General features: G+C 33.3%; 1 protein-coding gene across 8 annotated transcripts in view; it reads right to left on the bottom strand.

Moving 5' to 3' along the window:
- Positions 1-15,869, bottom strand: part of LOC143245422 (neuronal membrane glycoprotein M6-a-like) — a 31,963-nt gene that overhangs the window by 12,605 nt on the left and 3,489 nt on the right. For 2 of the 8 annotated variants that reach the window (XM_076491767.1, XM_076491769.1), the window contains 3 exons: positions 5,210-5,375; positions 3,158-3,175; positions 1,735-1,894 (listed from right to left, as the gene is read on the bottom strand). In XM_076491767.1, the coding sequence (XP_076347882.1) occupies positions 1,735-1,894; positions 3,158-3,175; positions 5,210-5,375 (344 nt within the window). Of the gene's footprint in view, positions 1-1,734; positions 1,895-3,157; positions 3,176-5,209; positions 5,376-6,343; positions 6,623-8,026; positions 8,297-15,869 lie in introns of those variants that run through there. The other 6 variants (XM_076491768.1, XM_076491770.1, XM_076491764.1 and 3 more) reach the window with 5 other exon arrangements.

Here is a 15,869-nt window from a genome sequence, read left to right as displayed (position 1 = left end):
CAACACCAGGCGGGTATAGATATGCAACAAAGACTACACAGAAACAAGGACATTCAACACCAGGCAGGTATAGATATGCAACAAAGACTACACAGAAACAAGGACATTCAACACCAGGCAGGTATAGATATGCAACAAAGACTACACATAAAAAAAGACACTCAACACCAGGCAAGTATAGATATGCAACAAGGACACTCAACACCTAGCAGGTATAGATATGCAACAAAGACTACACAGATACAAGGGCATTCAACACCAGGAAGGTATAGATATGCAAAGACTACACAGAAACAAGGACATTCAATACCAGGCAGGTATAGATATGCAACAAAGACTACACATAAAAAAAGACACTCAACACCAGGCAAGTATAGATATGCAACAAGGACACTCAACACCTAGCAGGTATAGATATGCAACAAAGACTACACAGATACAAGGGCATTCAACACCAGGAAGGTATAGATATGCAACAAAGACTACACAGAAACAAGGACATTCAACACCAGGCAGGTATAGATATGCAACAAAGACTACACAGAAACAAGGACATTCAACACCAGGCAGGTATAGATATGCAACAATGACTACACAGAAACAAGGACATTCAACACCAGGCAGGTATAGATATGCAACAAAGACTACACATAAAAAAAGACACTCAACACCAGGCAAGTATAGATATGCAACAAGGACACTCAACACCTAGCAGGTATAGATATGCAACAAAGACTACACAGATACAAGGGCATTCAACACCAGGAAGGTATAGATATGCAACAAAGACTACACAGAAACAAGGACATTCAACACCAGGCAGGTATAGATATGCAACAAAGACTACACAGAAACAAGGACATTCAACACCAGGCAGGTATAGATATGCAACAAAGACTACACAGAAACAAGGACATTCAACACCAGGCAGGTATAGATATGCAATAAAGACTACACAGAAAAAAAGACACTCAACACCAGGCAAGTACAGATATGCAACAAAAACACTCAACACCTAGCAGGTATAGATATGCAACAAAGACTACACAGATACAAGGGCATTCAACACCAGGAAGGTATAGATATGCAACAAAGACTACACAGAAACAAGGACATTCAACACCAGGAAGGTATAGATATGCAAAGACTACACAGAAACAAGGACATTCAACACCTTCTAAGTACACTTACTTTGTTCCTGTATTTAAATTGTCTCCATTTCTTAGTTTGAATATTTCTTCACTATCACATTTTGCACAGCTGGATTTAAATTTAACATTTCTCTAGTTAGATACTATAAAATTGATCAATTCACTTTAAAATTATTACAGTACTGTTAAAAATCTTGAAAGTTTAAAATCAAACTAGAGACAATACAGAAACAAGGACATTCAGCACCTTACAAACATAGACATGCTACATAGGAAGTCTTCATGCCTACTTTACAGCAGAAGAATGTCATAACAAAAAAAATCTAATCTTTCAAAACCTGGAATGTCAAACTAGCCCATTCTTCAAATATTCAGTAAGTTGGAAAATGTGCTTAGATGAAGTTTAAATACTCTGAACTGTAACATGTTGTATTATAGTTGAAGTTACTATGGATTAAAGCAATACCTGATTGTTAGTGTGTGACCTAAGCAATAATACAATGGTGAAATGCTTCCTGAACTATAATATATTATATTGTAGCTGAAAGACTAAACAAAGGACACTGGATTACTTGTTTCTTACCAGTGCACAAGATATCCGTCCACCTAGTCTGGCCTTCCAACCCCGATAAATTCTTTCTCTAGTAGCTCCAGTTGCCAAACACCCCACAAGCAAGAGAAACAAACTGAGCACACCCATCATTCCTCCTATAACAATGAAGATGATTCGAAGATCTGTTAGCCTGAAAAAAATTAAGTGGATGTGCGAGATAAACTATCTGTGTTTGATAAAGTGGCCATATCATATAAAACTAATATGATCTGATAAATTAGATGTAGTGTTCTACTTTAATATGCACCAAACAAAGACATATTTCATTATTAAATATGTTGTGATGTATTAGATGTGTTCCATATTAATATGCACCAAACAAAGACATATTTCATTATTAAATATGTTGTGATGTATTAGATGTGTTCTATATTAATATGCACCAAACAAAGACATATTTCATTATTAAATGTATTAGATGTGTTCCATATTAATATGCACCAAACAAAGACATATTTCATTATTAAATATGTTGTGATGTATTAGATGTGTTCTATATTAATATGCACCAAACAAAGACATATTTCATTATTAAATATGTTGTGATGTATTAGATGTGTTCTATATTAATATGCACCAAACAAAGACATATTTCATTATTAAATATGTTGTGATGTATTAGATGTGTTCTATATTAATATGCACCAAACAAAGACATATTTCATTATTAAATATGTTGTGATGTATTAGATGTGTTCTATATTAATATGCACTCTACAATCACATTTCATTATTTAATATACTGTGATAAAACATTTGTACAGTAATCTATGTATTCATATATACACTGCTCACACCTGATGATATAAAAGTACAGGTTTAATTACACTGGTGTGTTCTGAAGGAGTTATGTACACCAAAAAAGATGTTTTTAGTGAGGTGAAAACTTTTACTGTTTAACAGCATTTATAAAGTTAAACCTATAGAAAAACTGAAGTAACATGAAGCAAAAAAACCACAATTATTATATATTTCATTAGAAAGTCCTGTAATAAAGTGTGTATTTACAGCTGGTTAAAATAATACCCTTTCAACCTTATTAAACAACTCTTAGAAATTTGTTGTACTTTACTACAAGTTTATAAATAGCAGGAAATTATTTCCCAGATATAAAAGAAACAAATACTAAAAAGTAAGTATAAGAAACTACAGATCTAATACCTTTGTTTTATATTACAGACTAAGAAGTTATCACTAATTTTTAAACCAATCATGTGACAAAAATACAGTAACTCAAATTCTTCCCCTTAGAAAGCTTAGAGCATGTACTTGAAAATATGTGATTCAAATTGTTAAAGCATTAGTAAGCAAAATTATTTTAGGTTAAATTTATTAACATATTTTATAACGATTTCAGTTTTAGACCCATCTGTAAAGAAGTATGAAAACATACCTGAGATCACCATGAGTGCTGTCCAGCAAATGAAACAAAGCATGTACATCAGATTAAGATACATACTGTCATTCCTTCTGTTATCGTTAAAAATAATTTACACTTCATTTCTGACAATGTGTTTAAAATACTAATAAAAGTAAATATGAGGCCTAATTTATAATTTACCACTTGTCACTAAATAACTTATACAAAATGAGCTAGTAGATTTATTCTGCATGTTTCTGAAATTCCTTCATACAGACAGGACTACTGTACAAGTAAAAAACATCTCAAAATATCTCTCCTTTACTAATGGACACTTAAAAAAATGAGTGTATTTTCTGGGAAATTAATTTTGCAGAATTCTTCCTGTAATTTTTTTATTTACAAATATTGATTCATTGATAAATATTGAACATACTTGTATCAAATGTAAAAGTTAAACATTTATTTAGTACTGTTACTTACTAAAGGACTTCTCATTTAGATAAAGTTACAAGCCATTTAATTAGGACAGTTAAATCTTTATAACCTATCACCTTCAAAATATCCATTAGAGTCGCATAAAATCTTTATTCATTTTTAATTTTTTATTCTAATAACAGTTTTTGGTTTTTATTGCACTCTCAATACTTCTGAATAACCACTGGAGAAACACTAACAATCAGTCTCTGACATCACTATGTTTCTGTTTACAGAAGTGTTTCTTAAACATGACTCCTTCAGGAAAGTCACAAGCTGTTTGCATTAAGTCAAAATGTTATTTAAATAAACAGAATTGCCATGTTTCTTCTGTTGTTGTAGATGAAGTGTGTTGGTTGAACCAAAGCCAAGATGTATTACTAGATTCATCTTATCTTTACTAATCTCCACTCCAACCCCAGTAATGTTTACATTTGAAGGGATCTCAGTAAAGTCCCAGACTCAAATTCATTTTATTTTTAAAGGGCCCAAAATAATCACTTCAGTGTCAATGAAAAACTATTATTTATGATGTACACTACATGTTGTGTTAAAACTATTATTTATAATGTACACTACATGTTGTGTTAAAACTATTATTTATAATGTACACTACATGTTACTTACCTTAAGCAAGTGTTAAAAACTAAATAAAGTACTCACCTAGATCTTTTGTTATTTTTTGGTGTTGACTATCACTGAAACCTAAGACTGCTTTTATAATATTTGTTTTAAAGTATTAAATAAGTTCTATTTAATTAAATAATAGACCATATATTTTCTTATTGATGAAACTGTTAATGGTGGACAACTGTGTGGAAAATGTATACTGTTTAGTATGTGATGGTATAGATTTTAAATCAAAGTACTTGTGCTTGCATGTATTCATTATTCAGGGAAGAGTGGGTCAAATCTCATACCTCCCAATCAGTTCTGGTTTACATGAGATTCAGGACTGTGGGTTAACTGCAACCCTTGTTTGTGTATAACAGGTCTTATTCATGCTGATGGCATACTCTAAGTTCTCAGATGAAAACTATGGAGATAATAAACTTCTCTCTTCAACACAATCTTTTTACATTCAACCCATATTGTTGCCACTGTCTACTTCCTTAGTTCATAGAAACAAATATAACAACACTTGTATTTACCAGTTCTTACCCTTTAAACTCAACTCATATTATTGCCACTGTCTACTTCCTTGGTTCGGAGAAACAAATATAACAACACTTGTATCTACCAGTTCTTACCCTTTAAACTCAACCCATATTGTTGCCACTGTCTACTTTCTTGGTTCAGAGAAACAAATATAACACTTGTATCTACCAGTTCTTACCCTTTATATTCAACCCACACCATTGTCACTGTCTACTTCCTTAGCTCAGAAAAACAAATATAACACTTGTATCTACCAGTTCTTACAGTGAAACAAGCAGGTACATTTTGTTACAGGTTTATAGTTCTATCACATATTGTAACAAAATTACTCACTGGATCAGATCCAGAAATAGTTTCACATTATGGATTATTTCATTAAAAATCAACTTTTTTTATGAAAGAAAAGTACGTGTTAATAAAATTTAGTTAACACAGATATGTTATACTAACCCCTGGAATCGAATCTGAAACACATCTTCAAACATTCGCAAAGTTAATGCTACACCTTTATACATGGATCCTAAAAAAACTCCTGACCCTGCAAAACACATCACAGTGGCAATAAGGGTAGCGTAAGGGACTCTTGCCATGCATCGGAAACATCCTCCACAACAACCTGGAACCGGAAACAAATAGAAAATTAGTGAAATATTTAGTTAGCAAAGAACAATTACTAAGTATGTAATCATAAGAAAAACAGGAACAAGGAAATGTTTCAAGAACCCAGTACACAATGTTTACAATAAGAATCTAGATATAATAGAAATAACAGAGTTACACAAATAATCAGTGAATGTAGCTCTGAGTTCTGACCACTTGACTGACAAAACCTCAGAACTGGGTGTGTTAAAGTAGCTAGTTATAACATACTTAAGTAAACATGCATACAAGTTAAATACAAAACTAACATTTAAAAATATTTATTGTTCTGTAACATCTATATTAAGCAAGTATGGAATGAAGAAAACCAATCAGAATATCAGTCCTGTTACATCGGTATTGTTTGCGACATTAAACTTGAAGAAAGCACAAAATTGATATACAAAAACATTTAAGATTTATTGCACAACATTTGCATGATAGCAAGGAAATACAAGTACACACAAGTTAAAGCTGAAAACACAGGAGATAACCTGAAGGAAATATGTTATATAATACTAAAATCAGCTACATAGATGTAGCTGTACGTGTTGTTAGCTAAGTAAGTTCTACAGTTAGCATCTGAAATAGGAAGACAATCATCAACTTGTACAGTGTAACGACCTTCATACAGGAGTTTGTCTGAAGGCCGTATAGCAAATATCTCCACAAAGACCCGAAATATCTTTTCAAAATTCATCATACTATCAAAAATAACGTATCCTCAGGATAAAAAATGAACATTCATCATTATTTAAAAATACTTCCAACTCAGTACAGTTTAATGATGGCTTCATCTAGGGTTAGCTCCAAACATGTAACAAAAATATATTTCCTGTACATAAAACAAAAAGTTGGATATTTCAATTTAATTATTTCTATAAGGTTAATAAAGGTAAACATGGTATAAAGATATTCTTGTTTTAAATTTATCAAAATGATCACCATTCTGTTCCTTGATAAGCATGACCTCTTGGCTCGGGACTCGATCTGGGGTTGTACGCTTCAAAGTCATGGTGTTCTGGATGTACTTACAAACATGCCAAACTTCTGTGAACACAATCTGGCATTACCACCATACACTCAAATTCTGTAGCTGTTTATGAATGTACTTTCACAAAAAACAGTATGTAGACACAGAGAATGTAAATGTTCAAACTACACCAAAGATTTCTTGTGGAGAAAACATGCACATGGTTAAATCAACAGAGGGAACACTGGTGGATTCTGCTCAGTCACTCTAGTCTGAATGTAGAAATATGAACCCAGTGGTTGTTTCACCTCATTAATGAATGACAAAGCTTATTCTGTTCTCACCTGTATAAACTGTAGATGTTTAGTCATCTAGACACCTTCTGAAATTAACCAGTATCTACTAAATGTTTGGGCTGTACATTTATACTTCATAAACAAATAGTAATCCCATTGTAAAGGCATAAAGAACATTCCTTTTATTATATTTAGCTTATAAATTTTGATGCCTGCTATGAACACCTGCTACATATTAGACGAATATTTATGCCACTATCGAAACTGTAGCTTGATGTAAAAAAAAGAAAAGAAAGACTATTCCTGAATCTGTCATCAAATCATTGATTTTAGATATATACACAGTAACTCTTGGCAACTGTAAACCTAAAATACAAGTAACCAAGCTTTTCTAGTGCTGACACTAAGTCTATATAAACAAGTTGATATGAGAAAAGGACATTAAAAATAAATAACTAAGCTTTTGTTACAGTAATGGTGGTCTGAAAAGAAGGATAAAGACAACCGAACGTACATGTACTAAACCTGAACTCAAACCATCATAAATTGTTACTGGTATTTTTATCACCTGGAAATGGTGTAATACATTATCTAATTATTAATACAAGGTGATGCAAAAGTCACACACTTCCAAGTCCATTCTTTAAAATGATTTCGCTAAGCCTCTTTCAGCTACTCTAACGTAATTTTTTCTAGCAATAAATTATTGGGATGTATTAACTGCAAGTTAGAAGAACACATTTGAAATGTCTTCATAGATCAACGTTTGTCCATACTGATACAGTTATCTTAATATTTTACAACAGTTACAAGTTTGGTTACATATATAAAAAAACAGCGTACTGAATAATTTTAATTGGTGTTAAAGAATTTTCAATATAAATTATAATTGTAATACATAATAACTATAGTAAATTGGTGACGATATAAACTTTTCTTACGTAAGAACTAAAAATGGTAAAATACCGGTAATATTTAGAATTTATAATAAACCTAACGACACATTTCTTTAAATAAAACAGGAAATATGTCGTTATGCTTACATTTTAGTACTTAATCATGGGCGCCTAAGGGAAGGCGCAAGTGTTTCCGACTACCCTTCCTTACATTTCACAAAACAAATTGCAATGTAAATTTAATATCGCAGCTAAAGTAAACTTTTTTGGCATTTTTTATTAAAACTGTAAATTTGTGTTTCCTTTTAACGACACAAAACATTATTTTACTTTTCGTCTGCTAACTAACTGTAAAAGCTGCTCCTCCGAAATATATTTTCCCACTCCCACCCTGAAATACTTCTTTGAGCACCCATGTATCTAATTATAACAAGTTATATTACCGTGTTACGGTAAATCTTACCATTTCCGCAAAACTTCCGCTTATGTGATATCTTTAAATAACAATAATCATTCGAGTAGGCCATCCGACGTCTGAGCAAACTTGGAACAGTAAGTTACACAGGCACTAAAGTCTTGTTTGGATTCAAATTACCCAAAACTTGATCCAACGCAAGCGCAGAACGTACACTGCAAATTCAAACAAGTCTGCTATGACTAAACATTTCCCCTACCAACACACAAACACACTCGTCGGTTTCACTTCTATCTTAACTTCGCGAAACACGCGTAAGCCTATGTTGATAGTAAAACTGGCCACGAAACAGAACTCTTACTAGATAGTTTACCAAGCTAAATAACTTTCGTAACACTGATATATTATTGTACACGTCACTGGACATTATCTATATAACTTTCACGTTCAATTTAAAAAAATAAAACAAAATACGAACGTTATCATGGAAACCATATGATCTTTTACAACAACCTACTAGTAAACTACGGTTTCACTCTGTAGTTCTCCCGCTTGTTGAAACCGTAGTTTCAAAATATACGTATGAAACGTTTCACAGCCAAGAAAATATTTAAACCCAATTCCAAGCGCATGCACGTGGAGGATTGAAAGACATGACGTATGGCATTGTTTACAGATGTGGATAAAAACTGTTCTACCACAACATGTAAACTTCATTTTCAACAGCCATTAACTTCACTTAACACTGTTTTCGTCAAGGATAACACCAAATAAAGATACTACAGTTCACCAATAGTGTTAACTGGAAAACAACAAATTCAGACACTTCCTACTGTTCACCCGTGATGTTAACTGGATAACAACAAACAGACACTTACTACAGTTCACCCGTGATGTTAACTGGATAACAACAAACAGACACTTACTACAGTTCACCCGTGATGTTAACTGGATAACAACAAACAGACACTTGCTACAGTTCACCCGTGATGTTAACTGGATAACAACAAACAGACACTTGCTACAGTTCACCCGTGATGTTAACTGGATAACAACAAATAAAGATATATATTACTATTCACGAGTAGTGTTAACTGGATAACAAGAAACAAAGATACTACTATTCACCAGTGGTGTTAACTGGATAACAACAAATAAAGATACATATTACTATTCACCAGTGGTGTTAACTGGATAACAACAAATGAAGATACATATTACTATTCACCAGTGGTGTTAACTGGATAACAACAAATAAAGATACATATTACTATTCACCAGTGGTGTTAACTGGATAACAACAAATAAAGATACATATTACTATTCACCAGTGGTGTTAACTGGATAACAACAAATAAAGATACATATTATTATTCACCAGTGGTGTTGACTGGATAACAACAAATAAAGATACATATTACTATTCACGAGTAGTGTTAACTGGATAACAACAAATAAAGATACATATTATTATTCACCAGTGGTGTTGACTGGATAACAACAAATAAAGATACATATTACTATTCACGAGTAGTGTTAACTGGATAACAAGAAACAAAGATACTACTATTCACCAATAGTGTTAACTGGATAAGAACAAATGAATATACTTACTGTTGCTCACCAGTGTTGTTAATTGTATAAGAACAAACAAAGATACCCACTAATCAGTGATGTCGAGAAACCCACTTGTTGAGAAATTTATATGCAAAAACGGCTCGTTTGGGTTGAGAAAATATTTTACATAGAAGGTCGAAACGTTGTTCGCTCTTCTATGTAAAATATTTTCTCAACCCAAACGAGCCGTTTTTGCATATAAAGATACCCACTACTATTCACCATGTAAAGGTTTTTGATGTGTAACTCAGACTTCGTTATATGATAAAATATGTTGAAGTGACAGAAATAAAAGTGCTTATTTGTGTTAATTTGTATAAACAATCTAAATTCGTTAACATTAAAAATAAATTCATAAAAATATATATTAATACATGATAACTGGTTAACACAGAACATTTTCACCGTATAATAAACATTAACAATCTACTCTTGTTAGTACCCTAAGAATGACTTGCCTAGATTTAACATTGTAGCGAACCAAATTCCCAGGAAGAACTGTGGAGACCTGTAGAAATAACCGTCTGTTAATATATCGCTCAAACTCCTTGAATATATTTTCAGAATACCTGAAGGTTCATGACTCACCCGGCGGGGATTTTCCCATTACTTTCAGTGATGGTTTATTCAAATATCGATTTTTTAAAACGATATTCTGTGATTGGACCCTAGCATGTTGAAAACATTACAGAAAAATCTCTTAACAGTATAAATTCCTGTGGTCGTGAGATATAAGCATTTATTATGTTCTGTGTTTAGAAGATTTCCTTGTTCGTTTTTTAATTTAGCTCAACAATAGACGAGGGTTATCTGGGTTAGTCGTCTCTAATTTAGCAGTGTAAGACTAGAGGGAACGTAGCTAGTCATCAACACCAACAACCGCCAACTCTTGGGCTACTCTTTTACCAACGAATAGCGGGATTGACCGTACTTTATAACGCCCCCACGGCTAAAAGGGCGAACATGTTTGGCGCGACGGGGATGCGAACCCGCAACCCTAAGATTACGAGTCGCACGCCTTAACACGCTTGGCCATGCCGGTCCATAACAGTACTGTCTGTTGTATTTCCATCTAATTACAGGTAACAGTGAAGATGGATCTTCTCCAAACGAGGTTCAGTCGGTCCATAGAGGAGATACATAAAAATTAAGTTTTGTATTTTACAGCTTTATATGGACTTTTTTTTTACCATTAGTTCGACCACTATTTGGACTTTCACCAAATTTGGCATGAAAGTTTTTTGGGTCCATGAGGAGATGCATGCAAATTTACGCTATCATAATTTTTTGTTATGCTGTTTTTATTGGAGTTTTTCTTACAATTACATACAAGGGAAATAACTTTTCATTTCGTAAGATAACCTTTCATTAACGATGAATTGACGTAATTTCCGTCCAGAGACGGGTACTCCAGATATACGATAAAACAGTTATACTGCCTCTAACAACACTATACGTAGAGTAAAATGCACACGCTGCTTCTGATAACTGTACATTTAAAGTAAAATAGGTTTTCTGCCATTGACAACAGTAGATGTAAGTGAAATAAAACAAATTATTTAAAGTAAAATATTTTCATTTTAACGTGACTTGTCCAACACATTTTCAAGATCAGCCTCACGAAGCACAACTCAATTGCTTCAATCACCTTCTCCATACTTGACGAGTCGTAAGACTACCTACTTTCCTACCTTAGATGAATGTCATTACAACACTTCCATATTCATGCCATGGAACAAAATTCCGGATGCTACTTACTTATCATAATAAATTATACAGTTTTTACTGGTTGCTAAATTTTATCGGTATAAATATTACTGGATTCATTTTGATAACAAAATATTTTATATCTTCAAATACCACATTTAATGTAACCAACGTTCACTGATAGGCCTAATTTAACAAATAAACTGTGTCAGACAGAAATTTCGTGTGTTTGTTTTCTAATTTTGTGCCTCTGTTTCTTTGTTGAAACAAAAAATATTCAAAGCATTGAGTTAACTAGCTAACTGACATACAAACGGAATAATATAATCCTTCATACTCACAAACACACACACAATAGAAGTTTTTATAGTGGTTCATTTTCTAAGCCTTTGAGTAAGTTACGTTAACTTTCCAACTAAACAGCACAACTTTCTACAAATGTACAAAATATAAACAGTTTAAAATACTGCCTCCTCTCTGTCTTGTGAAGTTCCTTGAACAATCCTGTTATACAAATAAAGTACTGATACATAAAATTTACACAATAAAGTAACTCTTGACAATCAGCATTAAATTAAATCATTAATAGAACATAGAACACTTAAAAGTACAACTGAAAATTTGGCTCACAAAATGTTTTTTTTATTATTTCCTGGAGCTGAACTCTACAGTCAACAAAACCTTTTGGTAGTTTTGTATTCTCTGGCTTTTAATACCAACATCTAGTGACCATTTGCCATTTATTACCATGTCTTCTTGGGACTTGAAGTCATAGGAATGTGATTGTGGTTCTATCTCTGATGATACCTTGGAATGGAAGTGATTATGACAAGAACCTTGGAATTCTGGCTGCTTACCTCTGGCAAAGTCTTCTTTGAAGTACCCAGTTGGGTCTCTCACTGACGTAATTCCAAAGGCAATCACGCAGGTAAACTTTGTTTTAGACTGCCTGCCCTTCTATAAAGTACATCACCGATTCTTCTCACTAGCTAATAATTTCTGTATTCTATAAACTATGTCACTGATTCTTCCAAGTAGCAGTGTAACTTCTTTATTCTATAAACTATATCACCAATTCTTCCAAGTAGCCTTATAACTTCTGTATTCTATGTACGACATCGCTGATCTTTCCATCAGACATACAACTCTGGAAAGAAGTTTCTTTACAATGTGGTTATATAGCCATAAAATGTTATGTCAACGTTCATGTGATACCAACTTTCACATTTTTGTAAGGTTAAGTCTTATTCATCTGTACAAAACTTTTGAACTCTGTGTATCACTACTAACATGAACACGCATGTTAACATGTTCAGTTGCTTGAATACTTGTTAGTACTCCACCCAAGTTGATTTTAGGGTTAATTAGTAATCAGTGTATTTCTCGGCATCTCAATTCGATGAGCTAATAGTTTATTTACAATTTTGGTCAAGAGAGAACCTTCTTATCGCCCCTGACCTTCTTCCTGACCTGGTGAGATATCGGTGCAACGTACAAGATATGGAGATAATTTTTATAATTAACTTAATAAAAGTGAAAGGTTTATCACTTAAGTTTGCTTTTTTAAATTCCACTTATTAATTTGTTTTCTCTATTGCTTCGTAAAATAACACTCAGTATTCATAGTATTTTACAAACTGCATGGCTGATAGCTCAAAACAAAATGTAGATTAACTCGCTTTTTATACACAATGTAAATAAAACTTAAGAAATTTAAAAACCTTCACACAGATCATGAAAAATTAAGGAAACAACATTGTAGATACTGTAGACATTCACTGAAACTACAAACCCTTATTTCGGTTTCATGCTGTTACCTAGAATTTGGTGCACGCAAAATAGGAGTTTGGAGTTCAATTAAATACATTTTTACGATCTCTTTCTACAGGTTTTTTTTTTTAATTTGCCAATTTATTATTTATCTTGTTTGTTGGGTTTTTTTTTCTGTTCAGCTGTCGGTAAAGGAATACCTGATATGGTAGCTAACTTCATATATTGTAATGATAATAAACAGCTACTAGCTAGCTGATACAGTTTTCACTTCATAAATAATATGGGGATTGGCTCGCTGAGGACACCGATTGTAGTGTACAAAGCATAGTGTATCTACATTTTACAGTCGTCCAGTGTCCATCCGTTATTGGCTAAACGCAAACTAACGTGGCAGGGGTTTAGTTTAGAGAGAGAGAAATCGTAAGAATTATCTCTCCAACTGGGGTGTTCAGGAACGTTGTGGTTCCTCTTCGTCCCCTTTCGTGAAAGGTTATTAGGTTTAGTTTTATTTATTTATTTATTAAATCATTTTTTACTCATTTTTGGGTGAAGGAGGTCATTCTTAATGTTATCCTAGACCGAGGCAAAGGCAGCACCGGAGAGAACTGCCAGGTCCCGTCCCGAAAGGCAGAAGTCAAAGTAAATATGAACATGAACTCAAACGACCCGACTCAGGGTCTGGCAATAAAGTTGCCTGTGCTGGGATCTAAAAATCCAATGCCTAAGTTTTTGCTGTGGGGGGAAACGGGAGTGCCCCGAGAAAACCCACTTTCACAGGACAGGCGCCGAAAGTTTTGCCTGTCCTATGCCCGATATCTGAAAAAAAGAATACATATTATTAACATGAGTTTAGTTCTTTAGATACTTTGTTGTGTAATTTGTGATTCTTGAAATATGTTGTAAGGTGAAATGTATTTTGTTGGTGCACTAGTTAATTTGTATAGTGATGCCGTTAGTTTGTTTCTGTTTTCTGCTTTTAGATAATATTTGTGTGATATTTCCGTTAGTCTATTTCTTAGTGTTGGTAAGTTACTGATTTGATGTATATAATTTATTGGCGTGAATGACGGTAGACTGAATACAGATCTTAGTATTTTGTTCTGTTGAACTTGGATTTTCTGGAGTGTGTTATTTGACATATTGTATGTTATTTGACATCCATACTCTATTAGTGGACGGATGTAAGCCTTGTATATTTGGATAATGGTGTTTGGTGAACATTTCGATTGTCTACTGGTTAGAGTCATTAGGTGTGAAATCCGTTTTCTAATTGATGAGTGTATATTGTTATTGGCTGATAAGTACTTAGGCTTAAAAACCTAGTGGTCGTCAGAAATAAGTTTTTTTTCATCCATTCTCGACTTGAAGATAATTGTGGAGATTGTAGTGGTTAAAGTTAAGGAACTGAGCTATGACTTCCGTGAAATTATTATGCTTTGACGACTTGCATCAGGAAAGGCCAAGAAGAGAGAAAATGCATGTGCTTTCTTGTTGCAATGAGATGGGTGTGAAGCTTCCCTGCACTTTAACGTGTTAACAATAACACTGTTTTGTAAGAAAGCTGACTTCAAGCGGTAAAAATACCATGGTTTACACCATAATTATAATGTGTTATTTACGTAATGTAAAACAGAAAAGAAACACATCAGCTTTTCAATACCCCTACAACTGTCACAAAACCTTATTTAGTATTTTATACAAGGTTTGGGTGTAATATACCAACCTATTTCTGAAGCAGGTTGGCAAACAGGCCATAATGACTGCCTCTTTTTCTGTGTAAGTTTGACACGTGTTTTCTTTTATACATTTTTATACACACACACTATTAACAGCCCTTTAAGCCTGTTCTCTTAGCAGTCAACAGTAAACATTCTGAAGTGTTCTTTGAACTGAATCTTTACTGTTTAAATTTTTTTTTGTCTGAATGTTTTATTAGTTTCGTAGAATTCCTAGTGATCCTCACTATGAACCACAATATTGGTTCATGATGTAGTTCAAATCCTAAACTGTTGGCAAATAATAGTAGCACTGAGGTCGGAACTACCACCTTACGTTAAGAATATAAATACCTAGAAAATCTAGGACCCTAACAGTTAAAGGAATGTGTACATGTTAAGTGTTCCATGCATGTTTGAACAAAGCATTTTGTACAAGGACAGGAATCATTAGGCCTGCTGAAATACTACAGAAACAGTAATGGCCAAGGTGATATTTATATCTTCAGTTTCACGAACCGTTAAGTTCACTGAACGAATTATAACTATTACAAGTTTTGTACAAGACACTTTCCTTTGATAAGTATTAATATTTATCCATTTCTATTTTTAACATGGCTTGATATTTATTTAACTTTACTTGCATAAAAAAGAAATGATCAAACAAAAAAACGAGCTGGGCTACAACAATACATAAATCATTGAAAACATTCTACACCTACATGACAGTAGTCCGTACGTTAGAGTATTTTTACAATAAAACAATATTGTTACGACCTTAAGAACACCATGAAAGTCGTGCTACGTCACGAAACTTTACTTGAGTTTGTAAGTCATTCTATTAACTGGATCAGTACTTGTACGTAAGCCTAACATTTTAAGGTACAGTCGGTTGGGGTGTAATGTACGAAGAAAATCGCTTCGAAACACGGAAATAACGTAAAACTGGTTTCCCTCTCGGACAACTACAAGTTTCGCTGAATAAAGCACACAAGGTTTTCGTAGGATGAGCAGTTGTAATTATCAGGGTCCCAGACAGAACGACGCACTTGGTTTCTTTACTATTTATCACAACGAAA

The sequence above is a fragment of the Tachypleus tridentatus genome, chromosome 2 (genome assembly GCF_004210375.1).
Source record: "Tachypleus tridentatus isolate NWPU-2018 chromosome 2, ASM421037v1, whole genome shotgun sequence".
NCBI lineage: Eukaryota > Metazoa > Arthropoda > Merostomata > Xiphosura > Limulidae > Tachypleus > Tachypleus tridentatus.
This window is presented reverse-complemented; position numbering and strand designations above follow the sequence as displayed.